The sequence below is a fragment of the Oncorhynchus mykiss genome, chromosome 3, assembly GCF_057628025.1.
Source record: "Oncorhynchus mykiss isolate SJ-2025 chromosome 3, ASM5762802v1, whole genome shotgun sequence".
NCBI lineage: Eukaryota > Metazoa > Chordata > Actinopteri > Salmoniformes > Salmonidae > Oncorhynchus > Oncorhynchus mykiss.
In genome coordinates this window covers 6,700,001-6,720,000 of record NC_143024.1, presented here as the reverse complement: position 1 = coordinate 6,720,000, position 20,000 = coordinate 6,700,001, and the positions used below count along the sequence as shown (strand labels likewise).

Genomic DNA, 20,000 nt, shown 5'->3' with positions numbered 1-20,000 from the left:
TAATGTTGCCATGGGGTGGTGTAACGTTGCCATGGGGTGGTGTAACGTTGCCATGGGGTGGTGTAATGTTGCCATGGGGTGGTGTAACGTTGTCATGGGGTGGTGTAATGTTGTCATGGGGTGGTGTAATGTTGACATGGGTGGTGTAATGTTGTCATGGGGTGGTGTAACTAACCGTCCCAGGTCTGGTGTAGAGTTGGACGTTGGTCCTTACCTTTCCTGTCTTGGCGAAGGCCTCGGCCACGCGTCGGTTGCGTCCTCCATAGCAGGTCGTGATGAGGTCAGCCACGCCGCAGCTCTCCAGGAAGGTTGCAGAGGAGACGACGCCATCTTTACTGAAGAGCTTAGCGAAGGCTATCATCTCCATCAGTCCTAGTCTGATTACCGCTGCCTTGGTGTTGTCCCCACACCTCAGCCCATCACAGAACCCTGCTCCTACCGCTACGATGTTCTGAGGAAGAGAGAAGGAAACATACAGGCAACAGGTTATTACCACGACATTACCATTTTACAATGGAAGTATCCATATTACCATGTTACAATGGAAGTATCCATATTACCATGTTACAATGGAAGTATCCATATTACCATGTTACAATGGAAGTATCCATATTACCATGTTACAATGGAAGTATCCATATTACCATGCACATACACACACTGGGCCGGGTACTTAATAGTTATCGTCAGTGTTCCACAGAGCTCTACAGTGTATTAGAGTTACCTACAGAGCTCTACAGTGTATTAGAGTTACCTACAGGGCTCTACAGTGTATTAGAGTTACCTTCAGTGTTCCACAGAGCTCTACAGTGTATTAGAGTTACCTTCAGTGTTCCACAGAGCTCTACAGTGCATTAGAGTTACCTACAGGGCTCCACAGAGCTCTAGAGTGTATTAGAGTTACCTTCAGGGCTCCACAGAGCTCTACAGTGTATTAGAGTTACCTACAGGGCTCCACAGAGCTCTACAGTGCATTAGAGTTACCTTCAGGGCTCCACAGAGCTCTAGAGTGTATTAGAGTTACCTTCAGGGCTCTACAGTGGATTAGAGTTACCTTGAGGGCTCCACAGAGCTCTACAGTGTCTGCATCATCCACCACTGTGATCCTGAAGTTAGGAGTCTGCAGGAGCTCCTTGAAGAGCAGGCCGTTCTCCATGATCTTACTGCCTGGTAAGGAAACACGTTTTTACATCCCAACACATAGCCAGCCTATCGCTCCATCTCTGTCAAAGCTTTGTCGTAATTACTATCTATCTCATTCCACATAGTTATCAAATAACATCACAGCTTTGTTTTACATTCCTGTATAGAAATGTCTTGGCAATTATGTTGATAAATGATGCTGGGGGTTTTCTTACCGATGGTGGTCTCACAGAACTTCTCTGCTGCCACCTCGTTGGCGATGTTAGCTCCCATCAGAACACTGACGTCTATAGCCATCTTCTCCCTGATTATGTCCGAGATGAGCTTCAGGCCCTCCGGACCCTCGTCTATTCCCTGTGGGGACAAGAGACAGCTACATGGTTCAATAGTGTTTCTCGTTCCATTTGTTTTACAGGGCAACGTGAGAGAACAGATCAAAGGAAGAGAGACAACCTGAAAGACGACATTGACAGAGAGGAGTGAGGAGGCAGCTAGTTCCGTGGAGAGAGAGGTGAGAGGTGGAGAGAGGTGTCACTAGTGTTTAGTGGTTAGTGGTTAGCGAGACATGTTACTAGTGTTTAGTGAGAGGTGTTACTAGTGTGTAGTGGCTAGTGAGAGGTGTTATTAGTGTTTAGTGAGAGGTGTTACTAGTAGTTAGTGGTTAGTGAGAGGTGTAATTAGTGTTTAGTGGTTAGTGAGAGGTGTTACTAGTGGTTAGTGAGAGGTGTTACTAGTGGTTAGTGAGAGGTGTTACTAGTGGTTAGTGAGAGGTGTTACTAGTGGTTAGTGAGAGGTGTTACTAGTGGTTAGTGAGAGGTGTTACTAGTGGTTAGTGAGAGGTGTTACTAGTGGTTAGTGAGAGGTGTTACTAGTGTTTAGCGAGGGGTGTTACTAGTGTTTAGTGAGGGGTATTACTAGTGGTTAGTGGTTAGTGAGAGGTGTTACTAGTGGTTAGTGGTTAGTGAGAGGTGTTACTAGTGGTTAGTGAGAGGTGTTACTAGTGGTTAGTGAGGGGTGTTACTAGTGGTTAGTGGTTAGTGAGAGGTGTTACTAGTGTTTAGTGGTTAGTGAGAGGTGTTAGTGGTTAGTGGTTAGTGAGAGGTGTTACTAGTGTTTAGTGAGAGGTGTTGTTAGTGGTTAGTGAGAGGTGTTACTAGTGGTTAGTGAGGGGTGTTACTAGTGGTTAGTGTTTAGTGAGAGGTGTTACTAGTGGTTAGTGAGGGGTGTTACTAGTGGTTAGTGGTTAGTGAGAGGTGTTACTAGTGTTTAGTGGTTAGTGAGAGGTGTTACTAGTGGTTAGTGAGAGGTGTTACTAGTGTTTAGTGAGGGGTGTTACTAGTGGTTAGTGGTTAGTGAGAGGTGTTACTAGTGTTTAGTGGTTAGTGAGAGGTGTTACTAGTGGTTAGTGAGAGGTGTTACTATTGTTTAGTGAGGGGTGTTACTAGTGGTTAGTGGTTAGTGAGAGGTGTTACTAGTGGTTAGTGTTTAGTGAGAGGTGTTACTAGTGTTTAGTGGTTAGTGAGAGGTGTTACTAGTGGTTAGTGAGAGGTGTTACTAGTGGTTAGTGGTTAGTGAGAGGTGTTACTAGTGGTTAGTGGTTAGTGAGAGGTGTCACTAGTGGTTAGTGGTTAGTGAGAGGTGTTTTTAGTGTTTTGTGAGAGGTGTTACTAGTGGTTAGTGGTTAGTGAGAGGTGTTACTAGTGTTTAGTGAGAGGTGTTACTAGTGGTTAGTGGTTAGTGAGAGGTGTTACAAGTGGTTAGTGGTTAGTGAGAGGTGTTACTAGTAGTTAGTGGTTAGTGAGAGGTGTTACTAGTAGTTAGTGGTTAGTGTGAGGTGTTACTAGTAGTTAGTGGTTAGTGGTTAGTGAGAGGTGTTACTAGTGGTTAGTGAGAGGTGTTATTAGTGGTTAGTGAGAGGTGTTACTAGTGTTTAGTGGTTAGTGAGAGGTGTTACTAGTGGTTAGTGGTTAGTGAGAGGTGTTACTAGCAGTTAGTGGTTAGTGAGAGGTGTTACTAGTGGTTAGTGGTTAGTGAGAGGTGTTACTAGTGGTTAGTGAGAGGTGTTACTAGTAGTTAGTGGTTAGTGAGAGGTGTTACTAGTGGTTAGTGGTTAGTGAGAGGTGTTACTAGTGGTTAGTGGTTAGTGAGAGGTGTTACTAGTGGTTAGTGAGAGGTGTTACTAGTGGTTAGTGAGAGGTGTTACTAGTGGTTAGTGAGAGGTGTTACTAGTGGTTAGTGGTTAGTGTTTAGTGAGAGGTGTTACTAGTGTTTAGTGGTTAGTGAGAGGTGTTACTAGTGGTTAGTGGTTAGTGTTTAGTGAGAGGTGTTACTAGTGGTTAGTGAGAGGTGTTACTAGTGGTTAGTGAGAGGTGTTACTAGTGGTTAGTGAGAGGTGTTACTAGTGGTTAGTGGTTAGTGAGAGGTGTTACTAGTGTTTAGTGGTTAGTGAGAGGTGTTACTAGTGTTTAGTGAGAGGTGTTACTAGTAGTTAGTGGTTAGTGTGAGGTGTTACTAGTAGTTAGTGGTTAGTGGTTAGTGAGAGGTGTTACTAGTGGTTAGTGAGAGGTGTTACCAGTGTTTAGTGGTTAGTGGTTAGTGAGAGGTGTTACAAGTGGTTAGTGGTTAGTGAGAGGTGTTACTAGTAGTTAGTGGTTAGTGTGAGGTGTTACTAGTGGTTAGTGAGAGGTGTTACCAGTGTTTAGTGGTTAGTGGTTAGTGAGAGGTGTTACTAGTGGTTAGTGGTTAGTGAGAGGTGTTACTAGTGTTTAGTGGTTAGTGAGAGGTGTTACTAGTGTTTAGTGGTTAGTGAGAGGTGTTACTAGTGTTTAGTGGTTAGTGAGAGATGTTACTAGTGGTTAGTGGTTAGTGAGAGGTGTTACTAATGTTTAGTGGTTAGTGAGAGGTGTTACTAGTGGTTAGTGGTTAGTGAGAGGTGTTACTAGTGGTTAGTGGTTAGTGAGAGGTGTTACTAGCAGTTAGTGGTTAGTGAGAGGTGTTACTAGCAGTTAGTGGTTAGTGAGAGGTGTTACTAGTGGTTAGTGAGAGGTGTTACTAGTGGTTAGTGAGAGGTGTTACCAGTGTTTAGTGGTTAGTGGTTAGTGAGAGGTGTTACTAGTGGTTAGTGGTTAGTGAGAGGTGTTACTAGTGTTTAGTGGTTAGTGAGAGGTGTTACTAGTGTTTAGTGGTTAGTGAGAGGTGTTACTAGTGTTTAGTGGTTAGTGAGAGATGTTACTAGTGGTTAGTGGTTAGTGAGAGGTGTTACTAATGTTTAGTGGTTAGTGAGAGGTGTTACTAGTGGTTAGTGGTTAGTGAGAGGTGTTACTAGTGGTTAGTGGTTAGTGAGAGGTGTTACTAGCAGTTAGTGGTTAGTGAGAGGTGTTACTAGCAGTTAGTGGTTAGTGAGAGGTGTTACTAGTGGTTAGTGGTTAGTGAGAGGTGTTACTAGTGGTTAGTGGTTAGTGAGAGGTGTTACTAGTGGTTAGTGGTTAGTGAGAGGTGTTACTAGTGGTTAGTGGTTAGTGAGAGGTGTTACTAGTGGTTACTGGTTAGTGAGAGGTGTTACTAGTGGTTAGTGGTCAGTGAGAGGTGTTACTAGTGGTTAGTGTTTAGTGAGAGGTGTTACTAGTGGTTAGTGTTTAGTGAGAGGTGTTGCTAGTAGTTAGTGGTTAGTGAGAGGTGTTACTAGTGGTTAGTGAGAGGTGTTACTAGTGGTTAGTGAGAGGTGTTACTAGTGGTTAGTGGTTAGTGTTTAGTGAGAGGTGTTACTAGTGTTTAGTGGTTAGTGAGAGGTGTTACTAGTGGTTAGTGGTTAGTGTTTAGTGAGAGGTGTTACTAGTGGTTAGTGAGAGGTGTTACTAGTGGTTAGTGAGAGGTGTAACTAGTGGTTAGTGGTTAGTGAGAGGTGTTACTAGTAGTTAGTGGTTAGTGAGAGGTGTTACTAGTGGTTAGTGAGAGGTGTTACTAGTGGTTAGTAGTTAGTGGTTAGTGAGAGGTGTTACTAGTGGTTAGTGAGAGGTGTTACTAGTGGTTAGTGGTTAGTGTTTAGTGAGAGGTGTTACTAGTGTTTAGTGGTTAGTGAGAGGTGTTACTAGTGGTTAGTGGTTAGTGTTTAGTGAGAGGTGTTACTAGTGGTTAGTGAGAGGTGTTACTAGTGGTTAGTGAGAGGTGTTACTAGTGGTTAGTGGTTAGTGAGAGGTGTTACTAGTAGTTAGTGGTTAGTGAGAGGTGTTACTAGTGTTTAGTGGTTAGTGAGAGGTGTTACTAGTGTTTAGTGAGAGGTGTTACTAGTAGTTAGTGGTTAGTGAGAGGTGTTACTAGTGGTTAGTGATTAGTGAGAGGTGTTACTAGTGTTTAGTGGTTAGTGAGAGGTGTTGCTAGTGTTACTAGTGATTAGTGAGAGATGTTACTAGTGTTTAGTGGTTAGTGAGAGGTGTTACTAGTGGTTAGTGGTTAGTGAGAGGTGTTACTAGTGTTTAGTGAGAGGTGTTACTAGTAGTTAGTGGTTAGTGTGAGGTGTTACTAGTAGTTAGTGGTTAGTGAGAGGTGTTACTAGTGGTTAGTGAGAGGTGTTACCAGTGTTTAGTGGTTAGTGGTTAGTGAGAGGTGTTACAAGTGGTTAGTGGTTAGTGAGAGGTGTTACTAGTAGTTAGTGGTTAGTGTGAGGTGTTACTAGTAGTTAGTGGTTAGTGGTTAGTGAGAGGTGTTACTAGTGGTTAGTGAGAGGTGTTACCAGTGTTTAGTGGTTAGTGGTTAGTGAGAGGTGTTACTAGTGGTTAGTGGTTAGTGAGAGGTGTTACTAGTGTTTAGTGGTTAGTGAGAGGTGTTATTAGTGTTTAGTGGTTAGTGAGAGGTGTTACTAGTGTTTAGTGGTTAGTGAGAGATGTTACTAGTGGTTAGTGGTTAGTGAGAGGTGTTACTAATGTTTAGTGGTTAGTGAGAGGTGTTACTAGTGGTTAGTGGTTAGTGAGAGGTGTTACTAGTGGTTAGTGGTTAGTGAGAGGTGTTACTAGCAGTTAGTGGTTAGTGAGAGGTGTTACTAGTGTTTAGTAGTTAGTGAGAGGTGTTACTAGTGGTTAGTGGTTAGTGAGAGGTGTTACTGGTTAGTGAGAGGTGTTACTAGTGGTTAGTGGTCAGTGAGAGGTGTTACTAGTGGTTAGTGTTTAGTGAGAGGTGTTACTAGTGGTTAGTGTTTAGTGAGAGGTGTTGCTAGTAGTTAGTGGTTAGTGAGAGGTGTTACTAGTGGTTAGTGAGAGGTGTTACTAGTGGTTAGTGAGAGGTGTTACAAGTGGTTAGTGGTTAGTGAGAGGTGTTACTAGTAGTTAGTGGTTAGTGTGAGGTGTTACTAGTAGTTAGTGGTTAGTGAGAGGTGTTACTAGTGGTTAGTGGTTAGTGAGAGGTGTTACTAGTGTTTAGTGGTTAGTGAGAGGTGTTATTAGTGTTTAGTGGTTAGTGAGAGGTGTTACTAGTGTTTAGTGGTTAGTGAGAGATGTTACTAGTGGTTAGTGGTTAGTGAGAGGTGTTACTAATGTTTAGTGGTTAGTGAGAGGTGTTACTAGTGGTTAGTGGTTAGTGAGAGGTGTTACTAGTGGTTAGTGGTTAGTGAGAGGTGTTACTAGCAGTTAGTGGTTAGTGAGAGGTGTTACTAGTGTTTAGTAGTTAGTGAGAGGTGTTACTAGTGGTTAGTGGTTAGTGAGAGGTGTTACTGGTTAGTGAGAGGTGTTACTAGTGGTTAGTGGTCAGTGAGAGGTGTTACTAGTGGTTAGTGTTTAGTGAGAGGTGTTACTAGTGGTTAGTGTTTAGTGAGAGGTGTTGCTAGTAGTTAGTGGTTAGTGAGAGGTGTTACTAGTGGTTAGTGGTTAGTGTTTAGTGAGAGGTGTTACTAGTGTTTAGTGGTTAGTGAGAGGTGTTACTAGTGGTTAGTGGTTAGTGTTTAGTGAGAGGTGTTCCTAGTGGTTAGTGAGAGGTGTTACTAGTGGTTAGTGAGAGGTGTTACTAGTGGTTAGTGGTTAGTGAGAGGTGTTACTAGTAGTTAGTGGTTAGTGAGAGGTGTTACTAGTGGTTAGTGAGAGGTGTTACTAGTGGTTAGTAGTTAGTGGTTAGTGAGAGGTGTTACTAGTGGTTAGTGAGAGGTGTTACTAGTGGTTAGTGCGAGGTGTTACTAGTGGTTAGTGGTTAGTGTTTAGTGAGAGGTGTTACTAGTGTTTAGTGGTTAGTGAGAGGTGTTACTAGTGGTTAGTGAGAGGTGTTACTAGTGGTTAGTGAGAGGTGTTACTAGTGGCTAGTGGTTAGTGAGAGGTGTTACTAGTAGTTAGTGGTTAGTGAGAGGTGTTACTAGTGTTTAGTGGTTAGTGAGTGGTGTTACTAGTGTTTAGCGAGAGGTGTTACTAGTAGTTAGTGGTTAGTGAGAGGTGTTACTAGTGGTTAGTGATTAGTGAGAGGTGTTACTAGTGTTTAGTGGTTAGTGAGAGGTGTTACTAGTGTTACTAGTGATTAGTGAGAGATGTTACTAGTGTTTAGTGGTTAGTGAGAGGTGTTACTAGTGGTTAGTGAGAGGTGTCACTAGTGGTTAGTGGTTAGTGAGAGGTGTTACTAGTGGTTAGTGGTTAGTGAGAGGTGTTACTAGTGGTTAGTGGTTAGTGAGAGGTGTTACTAGTGGTTAGTGATTAGTGAGAGGTGTTACTAGTGGTTAGTGAGAGGTGTTACTAGTGGTTAGTGAGAGGTGTTACTAGTGGTTAGTGAGAGGTGTTACTAGTGTTACTAGTGATTAGTGAGAGATGTTACTAGTGTTTAGTGGTTAGTGAGAGGTGTTACTAGTGGTTAGTGAGAGGTGTTACTAGTGGTTAGTGGTTAGTGAGAGGTGTTACTAGTGGTTAGTGGTTAGTGAGAGGTGTTACTAGTGGTTAGTGGTTAGTGAGAGGTGTTACTAGTGGTTAGTGGTTAGTGAGAGGTGTTACTAGTGGTTAGTGATTAGTGAGAGGTGTTACTAGTGGTTAGTGATTAGTGAGAGGTGTTACTAGTGGTTAGTGGTTAGTGAGAGGTGTTACTAGTGGTTAGTGATTAGTGAGAGGTGTTACTAGTGTTTGTTATGTGTTTGTTAGTAAAAAACATCCATTCAGAGACACACAGAGACAGTCAGACTGCTGTCTCAACTCCACATATGAGGGCTTCTCACAGACAGACAGACAGACAGACAGACACTACAGTAGATCCAGAGTAAGCTACTCTACTCCCTCTGATATTAGCCTTCTCTCTCCTGCAGACGTTAACTCAATCTGGGACAGAGATGGGAGTACCGAGAGGAGAGCACATCATGTCCCCGCAAAACATCGCTCTTGAAATATTCCAACATCATAAGCCAGACGTGGGAGTTTAGCTGCCCCGGAGAGAGACAGAACCAGCTGGTGACAGAAACAAACTAGGCCAGGCCAAGGCCCTGTGGACTTGTTTTCTAGACACACACTGACATACAGAGGACAAACACTTCCTGAATAACTAGAACCCTGTAGAAGTAGTTGTAACTGATTGAAGACTAGACATGAATAAATTAATAGATAGTAGAGAGACAAGGCTGAATAACTAGAACCCTGTAGAAGTAGTTGTAACTGATTGAATACTAGACATTAATACATTAATAGATAGTAAAGAGACAAGGCTGAATAAGAGCTTATTAAATTAATCCCAACACCATAATCGTCTGATTACATTCTTGGAGAACGGGAAGACTGTCCTCTCCAAAAAAACTAATGAGCCTGTAGTTAATTATGTAGTAATAGTTTTACAAGCCTCTCCACTCAAATAAAGCTTCTCAGAATCCCCTGGCTCCTGAACCACACAAATCCCTCTTTACAAAGGCCCTGCTCTGGCCCAATCCAGAGGTTTAACACAAGGCCCCGCTCTGGCCCAATCCAGAGGTTTAACACAAGGCCCTGCTCTGGCCCAATCCAAATCAAATCAAATTGTATTTGATTAGGCCCTGCTCTGGCCCAATCCAGAGGTTTAACACAAGGCCCCGCTCTGGCCCAATCCAGAGGTTTAACACAAGGCCCTGCTCTGGCCCAATCCAGAGGTTTAACACAAGGCCCTGCTCTGGCCCAATCCAGAGGTTTAACACAAGACCCCGCTCTGGCCCAATCCAGAGGTTTAACACAAGGCCCTGCTCTGGCCCAATCCAAATCAAATCAAATTTTATTTGATTGGGCCCTGCTCTGGCCCAATCCAGAGGTTTAACACAAGGCCCCGCTCTGGCCCAATCCAGAGGTTTAACACAAGGCCCTGCTCTGGCCCAATCCAGAGGTTTAACACAAGGCCCTGCTCTGGCCCAATCCAGAGGTTTAACACAAGGCCCTGCTCTGGCCCAATCCAGAGGTTTAACACAAGGCCCTGCTCTGGCCCAATCCAGAGGTTTAACACAAGGCCCTGCTCTGGCCCAATCCAGAGGTTTAAAACAAGGCCCTGCTCTGGCCCAATCCAGAGGTTTAACACAAGGCCCTGCTCTGGCCCAATCCAGAGGTTTAACACAAGGCCCTGCTCTGGCCCAATCCAGAGGTTTAACACAAGGCCCTGCTCTGGCCCAATCCAGAGGTTTAACACAAGGCCCCGCTCTGGCCCAATCCAGAGCTTTAACACAAGGCCCCGCTCTGGCCCAATCCAGAGGTTTAACACAAGGCCCCGCTCTGGCCCAATCCAGAGGTTTAACACAAGGCCCTGCTCTGGCCCAATCCAGAGGTTTAACACAAGGCCCTGCTCTGGCCCAATCCAGAGGTTTAACACAAGGCCCTGCTCTGGCCCAATCCAGAGGTTTAACACAAGGCCCCGCTCTGGCCCAATCCTGAGGTTTAACACAAGGCCCCGCTCTGGCCCAATCCAGAGGTTTAACACAAGGCCCTGCTCTGGCCCAATCCAGAGGTTTAACACAAGGCCCTGCTCTGGCCCAATCCAGAGGTTTAACACAAGGCCCTGCTCTGGCCCAATCCAGAGGTTTAACACAAGGCCCTGCTCTGGCCCAATCCAGAGGTTTAACACAAGGCCCTGCTCTGGCCCAATCCAGAGGTTTAACACAAGGCCCTGCTCTGGCCCAATCCAGAGGTTTAACACAAGGCCCTGCTCTGGCCCAATCCAGAGGTTTAACACAAGGCCCCGCTCTGGCCCAATCCAGAGGTTTAACACAAGGCCCTGCTCTGGCCCAATCCAGAGGTTTAACACAAGGCCCTGCTCTGGCCCAATCCAGAGGTTTAACACAAAGCCCTGCTCTGGCCCAATCCAGAGGTTTAACACAAGGCCCTGCTCTGGCCCAATCCAGAGGTTTAACACAAGGCCCCCGCTCTGGCCCAATCCAGAGGTTTAACACAAGGCCCTGCTCTGGCCCAATCCAGAGGTTTAACACAAAAAGAGGAGAGAGAACCATGACACAGTTATAAAGATGTTCTAACTACATAATCTGATGTAAAAGATGGTTCTTTTAAACTGCATACATGTATGGCAGATCTAGGTAGAGCATGGCAGAGAGACCATATATATATATATATATATATATATATTTATATATATATTTATTTTTTCACCTTTATTTAACCAGGTAGGCAAGTTGAGAACAAGTTCTCATTTACAATTGCGACCTGGCCAAGATAAAGCAAAGCAGTTCGACACATACAACGACACAGAGTTACACATGGAGTAAAACAAACATACAGTCAATAATACAGTAGAAACAAGTCTATATACGATGTGAGCAAATGAGGTGAGATAAGGGAGGTAAAGGCAAAAAAAAGGCCATGGTGGCAAAGTAGATACAATATAGCAAGTAAAACACTGGAATGGTAGATTTGCAGTGGAAGAATGTGCAAAGTAGAAATAAAAATAATGGGGTGCAAAGGAGCATATGAGCCATTAGATAAAACAGCTCTTGTGGACAGCCTACGTAAACATTCAGCATCTAACCAAATTACACAAGATTTTAGTTTCGTGGTTTAATCGAGATATTTAAACAAAACAACCGGCCAAGAAACCCAATGGGTTTAACACTGAGGTCAGGACAGGTAGTGTTTTCTACCCTGCTGTCACTGAGGTCAGGACAGGTAGTGTTTTCTACCCTGCTGTCACTGAGGTCAGGACAGCTAGTGTTTTCTACCCTGCTGTCACTGAGGTCAGGACAGCTAGTGTTTTCTACCCTGCTGTCACTGAGGTCAGGACAGGTAGTGTTTTCTACCCTGCTGTCACTGAGGTCTGGACAGGTAGTGTTTTCTACCCTGCTGTCACTGAGGTCAGGACAGGTAGTGTTTTCTACCCTGCTGTCACTGAGGTCAGGACAGCTAGTGTTTTCTACCCTGCTGTCACTGAGGTCAGGACAGGTAGTGTTTTCTACCCTGCTGTCACTGAGGTCAGGACAGCTAGTGTTTTCTACCCTGCTGTCACTGAGGTCAGGACAGGTAGTGTTTTCTACCCTGCTGTCACTAAGGTCAGGACAGGTAGTGTTTTCTACCCTGCTGTCACTGAGGTCAAGACAGGTAGTGTTTTCTACCCTGCTGTCACTGAGGTCAAGACAGGCAGACTGGGACCAGAGTGGTTGGTGATGGTGTTAGTGAGGAGAAGCAGGAGGAGAACACTGAGAAATGACAGGGTTCCATATAGCCTTATAAGGAGGAGGAGAACACTGAGAAATGACAGGGTTCCATATAGCCTTATAAGGAGGAGGAGAACACTGAGAAATGACAGGGCTCCTTATAGCCTTATAAGGAGGAGGAGAACACTGAGAAATGGCAGGGCTCCATAGAGCCTTATAAGGAGGAGGAGGACACTGAGAAATGACAGGGCTCCTTATAGCCTTATAAGGAGGAGGAGAACACTGAGAAATGACAGGGCTCCTTATAGCCTTGTGTGTTTTAGGTTGGAGAGTAAACATATGAGTAGGATGTTTGGCGGCATGAAACTCTTACCTTAATGAGTGTGATTCCCCTGGCCTGAGAGGAGACACAGCCCACCATCTCATCACACAGCTTCCTGATGAACTGGTGAGGAACCACGAACACTAGGAGGTCAGCCCCCTCAGCAGCATCCTGGAGCTGAGGTACAGCCACCTGTTGAGAGGGAAGGAGGGTGAGAGCGGGGGTGAGAGAGAGAGAGGAAAGGAGGGAAGGAGGGTGAGAGAGAGAGAGAGAGAGGGAAGGAGGGTGAGAGGGGGGGTGAGATAGAGAGAGAAAGAGAGAGAAGGAGGGTGAGGGGGGGTGAGAGAGAGAGAGAGAGAGAGAGAGAGAGAGAGAGAGAGAGAGAGAGAGAGAGAAAGAGAGAGAGAGAGGGAAGGAGGGTGAAAGAGAGAGAGAGAGAGAAGGAGGGTGAGAAAGAGAGAGGGGGGGTGGAGAAAGAGAGAGAGGGTGGGTGGGTGGGTGGATGAGGGGGGTTGGTGATGGTGTAAACTACAAGCTTTCAGTCTTTGTTTAAACTCATTTCTGTTCAGACAGTCCTCTTACCACGTTGTCAGGCAGTCTGTATCCAGGCAGGTACTTGACATTCTCATGGTCTGTGTTGATGATGTCTGTGAGATTCCTGCCGTTCACGTTCTCCTCAAACACCCACATCTTGACTGTGGTGGCGAAACGCTGCAGGGCCTGAGCATTACTGCCGATTATCCTGGCAACGGCTGAACCCCTGTAGGGAACAAGAATCATCGATGTACACTACAGTGCTCTACAACTTACCATTTACCATCGTCCTGTGGCAAGAGACAATAGCAAAAACAATCTAAATTATTATCTTAACTGTTCACCGTTATTTTAGAATGGGATAACCTATCAAATTCAGTCTTGTCCTTTGTCAAGAATTTGCTCATGTCATAAACATTATCCTTTAAACATTATCCTACAGAAATGCATTGTCGTCCCCTCAACATAAGTGGATTCAAAACCCCACGTTGCTCTCCTGCTCATGTTCTCCTTGACAATAGCTACAATGTAACGTCGATGTTATACAACGGATCCGCGCTCGCCTCTGCGCCAGAGAGAGATATACCTAACGTTACATTGTAAGAGACAGACACTGGCAGCTAATGCTGCTCTATCTGGCCAGCTAGTCCTGTAACATCTATCTGACCAGCTAGCCCTGTAACATCTATCTGACCATCTCTATAGAGTGCATGTCATCGACAGGAGCAACAGTGATCATTGACAGTGACTGGACTCACCAGTTTCCAGAGCCGACAATGCACACTTTCAGAGGAGACGCCATTTGGAGATGTTTCCTATATGTTTCTGTAGAAGAAACTGTTCAAAAATGTATTGATTCCGAAGATATAGATAACTAATGACAGATGATATGGAGAGTGGATTTATGGAGAGGAGACAGGAGAGCGCCTCTAGGCTACTACAGACTACTGTACATGACATCATCAAGGAGATGCAGAACTGGAGGATTCTGGGATTTGGAGTTGTCTACGTTTGTTACAATTAGCAGATGGAAGTTGATTAGCCTATTTCAGATGTCTGTCCCCTGATAAATTACAGGACAATTGTTGCAATGTTTACTAATGTCTCTCTTCTGGAAGAAATTCATGAAGAATATGAATTGAATAGCCTTACATTTTCATATCAAATAGGCTAAATGACATAGTCCTATTTTTTGACCTATTCGAAATGAAATATTGAATATCCCACTCATCATGCATGTACGTTGAGATCCTTGTGTGTGGTGAATGAGCTATGGTGAATCCGTGTGTTCTCAGCGATGATGCATATAGAACCTGTATTCTAGAGGTACATCGGCATCGTGGTTGGCTGGCAGTCAAAGGGAGTGACCAACCCGGGATTTCCAGTAGGAAAAAAAACGCAGAAACGTCAGAGCCACACACCAACACCGCAGCAAGACACGGAATACCCCTCTTCTCCTCTCTCTTCTTCTCTCAGCATAAGTCAGTACAGGGGTCCATATTCTCCAAGAAGCCGCACTAACGGAGAATGTGGTCATCACCCTGTTCTGGAATCTCCACTGCATTCGATCTTCTTCTCGTTCGGTTTTCCACCTTCTAAAACAATCATCTTATCTTGAGCCTAAATCTCAACTATGGACAAGCACCCAGGCTCCAACACGATCAACCCCGCATCCTACCATGGGAATCCGGCCGCACGGTGTTCGGACCGAGGAGTTGGCGGTCCGTGTCCGCACAGCCTGAGCTCAGAGGCAGGCACCGCAGGCAGCCGTGATGGGGTGTCCGGGGGCAGCGCGTCTACTCCGCATCAAACCCACAAGCGGCGCCTGGAGGGGGTCCTCAATAAATACACCAACCTGCTACAGGGATGGCAGAACAGGTACAGTAGCCTATTCAGGGGGTCTAGCTCCGGTCCAGGACGTTATACGCGGACGCACACTAACGCCGTAGAACAGAGATAGTTTTATAGTGGTTATTAGCGGAGTTTGGTGCCATTGCTGATCAGTTGTGTCTGCTAGAAAGTCATCTCATTTCACACATATATTTTTTAAAATCTCATTTAATCTTATCTATTCACAACAAGTTCGGTTCGATATTAAATATTCATCTTATCTATTTAATTTTCACCTATTTTTTTCGTATCTTATCACATCTATTGATAACAGAAGTTACAAAAAGGGGGCAGGGGGGGCGGGGCAGATCACATTCGCCGTCATTGATCAGCTGATTGATGAAGATGTCATAACGCACAGGATGTTTCCATTGGAAGGTCTGAACCGGGAGGAGCGTCGCTTTGCGTTGCTGCACGACAAGGCATTTTCCGTCCCGTTGCCGTGTTTACTAGAACACCGTTGTTGTTGTTGGCAACAACACAAGTGATGACCATTAACATAATATATAAATACTGTTTTCATGTTCTATTCTGCCTTGTTCTGTTCTATAGTTTAGTGAATTATTTGTTGAGTGGTCGCACTGCCTTCCGTCATGAAAGCAGTCATTGAGTTCATAGAGATAAGGCACTGAGATAGGACGGTTCATAAATACTTTTAACATGAAGGCGGACTCGGACAGGAACAGGGTTTTGCTGATATAGTGGAACAGTTGTTTTGGAATGATTTCATGTTCCGAGCCAGATGGTCCCAGGCTGTGGGAGAGCTCCAGGGGTGATAGGTTGACAGTCTGCGATGGGGGACAACAACAGACTCTATTTCACTGCCCTTTGCAATTCTATTACTGAACTTGGCTCATTCAGAGGGAATAGACCTTTTTACACTTGTTCAGTAGACCTGTCTACCAACACACAGGCCCTATTCCCTATATAGTGCACTACTTTAGACCAGAGCCCTATTCCCTTCATAGTGCACCACTTTAGAACAGAGCCCTATTCCCTTCACAGTGCACTACCTTAGACCAGGACCTTATTCCCTATATAGTGCACTACTTTAGACCAGAGCCCTATTCCCTACATAGTGCACTACTTTAGACCAGAGCCCTATTCCCTATATAGTGCACTACTTTAGACCAGAGCCCTATTCCCTATATATAGTGCACTACTTTAGACCAGAGCCCTATTCCCTATATAGTGCACTACTTTAGACCAGAGCCCTATTCCCTACATAGTGCACTACTTTAGACCAGAGCCCTATTCCCTACATAGTGCACTACTTTAGACCAGAGCCCTATTCCCTATATAGTGCACTACTTTAGACCAGAGCCCTATTCCCTACATAGTGCACTACTTTAGACCAGAGCCCTATTCCCTACATAGTGCACTACTTTAGACCAGAGCCCTATTCCCTACATAGTGCACTACTTTAGACCAGAGCCCTATTCCCTATATACAGTGCACTACTTTAGACCAGAGCCCTATTCCCTATATATAGTGCACTACTTTAGACCAGAGCCCTATTCCCTAAATAGTGCATTACTTTAGACCAGAGCCCTATTCCCTACATAGTGCACTACTTTAGACCAGAGCCCTATTCCCTATATAGTGCACTACTTTAGACCAGAGCCCTATGGCTCTGACTACATTATGTAGGTGATGGAGTTCCATTTGGGACAGAGACACACTGTTGCTTTGGATTAGGTCTGGTGGGTGGTGGGATCTGAAGGAAAATCAATGATCCCTAACAGGAAAGCCCCCCTCCCATCTCTGGCACGCTGCTAGTGTGTGTGTGTGTGTGTGTGTGTGTGTGTGTGTGTGTGTGTGTGTGTGTGTGTGTGTGTGTGTGTGTGTGTGTGTGTGTGTGTGTGTGTGTGTGTGTGTGTGTGTGTGTGTGTTTAGATCGATAGAGAGAGCAGCCAGTCGTGTAATGAGCTCGGATCACAGTGTTCTGTTGGTTACTGACTGATTCACTCTGTCTGGCTGTCTCTCTTTCTCTCTCTCTTTCTCTCTCTCTCTCTCTCTCTTTCGCTCTCTCTCTCTCTTTCTCTCTCTCTCTCTCTCTCTCTCTTTCGCTCTCTCTCTCTCTCTCTCTCTCTCTCTCTCTCTCTCCCTCTCTCTCGCTCTGAAACTCTCTCTCTCTCTCCCTCCATCTCTCACTTGGCATGTGTTTGCATGTGTTTTGTTAGTGTGATAAATATGTGATATGGGGAGAATTCCAGAAAATTCTGCACTCCTTACAACCACATGGTTGTTACACTTTTAACAATATGAACATTCTAGTCTAGGTGATAACCAAGGACCGGAACAAATATTCAGACTGCTTTTAACACAACGCCAGAGAAATACCTGAGAACCTGGCTGCATGAGTTCTAAAATTAGATCAGCGGGTTTGACTTTCCAGGTTTGCTTCCTGCGCCCCGCTGTGCTCTATTTCAAACTACTCTTTGAACTTTTAACGATGTCTGTTCCTATGTGAATGTTTGGCTCACTTTCTCTCAGTTCTCAACTGAAAACAAAATAAGTCAAATGTGATACTGATTGCACGTGAGAGATGCTGAAATCAACTCTGACACATCCTCCTGTCTCAATATTGCACACTGTTTTCTGTTTTCCATTGTATTTCTCTTCGGGGGGCGGGGGGGGGGGGGGGGGGCGGGCAGGCAGGCAGCGGAGCCAATAAACTGTTTGATAAAGCCTTTCTGACAGTTATATCTCAGCACAGTAATTGCAACATTGTGCTTTCAATCCTGTCCGAAGGGCTTTTATGTGTTGTGGCCAGAAGGTTTGACTGAAGCAACGTTGTGGTTTCAAACCTGTCAGAAGGGCTTTTATGTGATGTGGCCAGAAGGTTTGACAGAAGAGGAGCTTGTGAATTGGAATGATTTCCAATAGTTTAAGACGTATTGGCCTGGCAGCTTCTTCAGTGTCTGTTGCTGTGTTATGACTGGTTTTGCTGAACCGTACCTGCTATTCCCATGAATCCCCCTCTAATCAGACATACGATGTCTGGTGATATACTGTTATTGCCAGTATAAAGGACAGAAACAGTGAGTCAATCTAGTTGAATGGGACCGCAGGACATCACAGTACCTGAGCTCTTCTGGGAAGTGGAACAGTACATCACATTATCTGAGCTCTTCTGGGAAGTGGAACAGTACATCACAGTACCTGATCTCTTCTGGAAAGTGGAACAGTACATCACAGTACCTGAGCTCTTCTGGAAAGTGGAACAGTACATCACAGTACCTGAGCTCTTCTGGAAAGTGGAACAGTACATCACAGTACCTGAGCTCTTCTGGAAAGTGGAACAGTACATCACAGTACCTGAGCTCTTCTGGAAAGTGGAACAGTACATCACAGTACCTGAGCTCTTCTGGAAAGTGGAACAGAAGTAGATCACAGTACCTGAGCTCTTCTGGGAAGTGGGACAGAAGTAGATCACACTACCTGAGCTCTTCTGGGAAGTGGGACAGAAGTAGAACACAGTACCTGAGCTCTTCTGGGAAGTGGAACAGTACATCACAGTACCTGAGCTCTTCTGGGAAGTGGAACAGAAGTAGATCACAGTACCTGAGCTCTTCTGGGAAGTGGAACAGAAGTAGATCACAGTACCTGAGCTCTTCTGGGAAGTGGAACAGTACATCACAGTACCTGAGCTCTTCTGGGAAGTGGAACAGTACATCACAGTACCTGAGCTCTTCTGGGAAGTGGAACAGAAGTAGATCACACTACCTGAGCTCTTCTGGGAACTGGAACAGAAGTAGATCACAGTACCTGAGCTCTTCTGGGAAGTGGAACAGAAGTAGATCACAGTACCTGAGCTCTTCTGGGAAGTGGGACAGAAGTAGATCACAGTACCTGAGCTCTTCTGGGAAGTGGGACAGAAGTAGATCACAGTACCTGAGCTCTTCTGGGAGGTGGGACAGAAGTAGATCACAGTACCTGAGCTCTTCTGGGAAGTGGGACAGAAGTAGATCACAGTACCTGAGCTCTTCTGGGAAGTGGGACAGAAGTAGATCACAGTACCTGAGCTCTTCTGGGAAGTGGAACAGTACATCACACTACCTGAGCTCTTCTGGGAACTGGAACAGAAGTAGATCACAGTACCTGAGCTCTTCTGGGAAGTGGAACAGAAGTAGATCACAGTACCTGAGCTCTTCTGGGAAGTGGGACAGAAGTAGATCACAGTACCTGAGCTCTTCTGGGAAGTGGGACAGAAGTAGATCACAGTACCTGAGCTCTTCTGGGAGGTGGGACAGAAGTAGATCACAGTACCTGAGCTCTTCTGGGAAGTGGGACAGAAGTAGATCACAGTACCTGAGCTCTTCTGGGAAGTGGGACAGAAGTAGATCACAGTACCTGAGCTCTTCTGGGAAGTGGAACAGTACATCACACTACCTGAGCTCTTCTGGGAAGTGGGACAGAAGTAGATCACAGTACCTAGGCTCTTCTGGGAAGTGGGACAGAAGTAGATCACAGTACCTGAGCTCTTCTGGGAAGTGGGACAGAAGTAGATCACAGTACCTGAGCTCTTCTGGGAAGTGGGACAGAAGTAGATCACAGTACCTGAGCTCTTCTGGGAAGTGGGACAGAAGTAGATCACAGTACCTGAGCTCTTCTGGGAAGTGGGACAGAAGTAGATCACAGTACCTGAGCTCTTCTGGGAAGTGGGACAGAAGTAGATCACAGTACCTGAGCTCTTCTGGGAAGTGGGACAGAAGTAGATCACAGTACCTGAGCTCTTCTGGGAAGTGGGACAGAAGTAGATCACAGTACCTGAGCTCTTCTGGGAAGTGGGACAGAAGTAGATCACAGTACCTGAGCTCTTCTGGGAAGTGGGACAGAAGTAGATCACAGAACCTGAGCTCTTCTGGGAAGTGGGACAGAAGTAGATCACAGAACCTGAAATCACAACAAGTGTTGCAACATATGTTTTTCTTTATTCGTGTTTTGATCATTTATTTGGATTTCTGATACACACTCTTACTCCTCCTCCTCCTCTTCCTCCTGATACACACTCTTACTCCTCCTCCTCCTCTTCCTCCTCTTGATACACACTCTTACTCCCCTCCTCTTCCTCCTCCTCCTGATATACACTCTTACTCCTCCTCCTCTTCCTCCTCCTCCTGATACACACTCTTACTCCTCCTCCTCTTCTTCCTCCTCCTGATACACACTCTTACTCCTCCTCCTCCTCTTCCTCCTGATACACACTCTTACTCCTCCTCTTCCTCCTCTTCCTCCTCCTCCTGATACACACTCTTACTCCTCCTCCTCTTCCTCCTCCTCCTGATACACACTCTTACTCCTCCTCCTCTTCCTCCTCTTCCTCCTCCTCCTGATACACACTCTTACTCCTCCTCCTCTTCTTCCTCCTCCTGATACACACTCTTACTCCTCCTCCTCTTCTTCCTCCTCCTGATACACACTCTTACTCCTCCTCCTCTTCCTCCTCCTCCTGATACACACTCTTCCTCCTCCTCTTCCTCCTCTTACTCCTCCTCCTCTTCTTCCTCCTCCTGATACACACTCCTCCTCCCCCTCTTCCTCCTCCTC

At 45.4% G+C, this 20,000-nt stretch overlaps 2 protein-coding genes across 4 annotated transcripts in view; one reads left to right on the top strand and one right to left on the bottom strand.

Annotated features, from left to right (window-relative positions):
- The window catches only part of LOC110513684 (glycerol-3-phosphate dehydrogenase 1-like protein), a 16,911-nt gene extending 2,927 nt beyond the window's left edge, over positions 1-13,984 (bottom strand). Inside the window, exons 1-6 of the mRNA XM_090219773.1 lie at positions 13,316-13,984; positions 12,606-12,783; positions 12,075-12,215; positions 1,359-1,497; positions 1,055-1,167; positions 215-451 (exon numbers count right to left, since the gene is read on the bottom strand). Coding sequence (XP_090075899.1) covers positions 215-451; positions 1,055-1,167; positions 1,359-1,497; positions 12,075-12,215; positions 12,606-12,783; positions 13,316-13,359 — 852 coding nt within the window. The 5' untranslated portion in view covers positions 13,360-13,984. The remainder of the gene's footprint in view (positions 1-214; positions 452-1,054; positions 1,168-1,358; positions 1,498-12,074; positions 12,216-12,605; positions 12,784-13,315) is intronic.
- The window catches only part of LOC149984286 (oxysterol-binding protein-related protein 10-like), a 113,128-nt gene continuing 107,091 nt past the window's right edge, over positions 13,964-20,000 (top strand). For all 3 annotated transcript variants that reach the window (XM_090219737.1, XM_090219745.1, XM_090219749.1), the window contains exon 1: positions 13,964-14,435. In XM_090219737.1, coding sequence (XP_090075863.1) covers positions 14,191-14,435 — 245 coding nt within the window. In that variant the 5' untranslated portion in view covers positions 13,964-14,190. The remainder of the gene's footprint in view (positions 14,436-20,000) is intronic.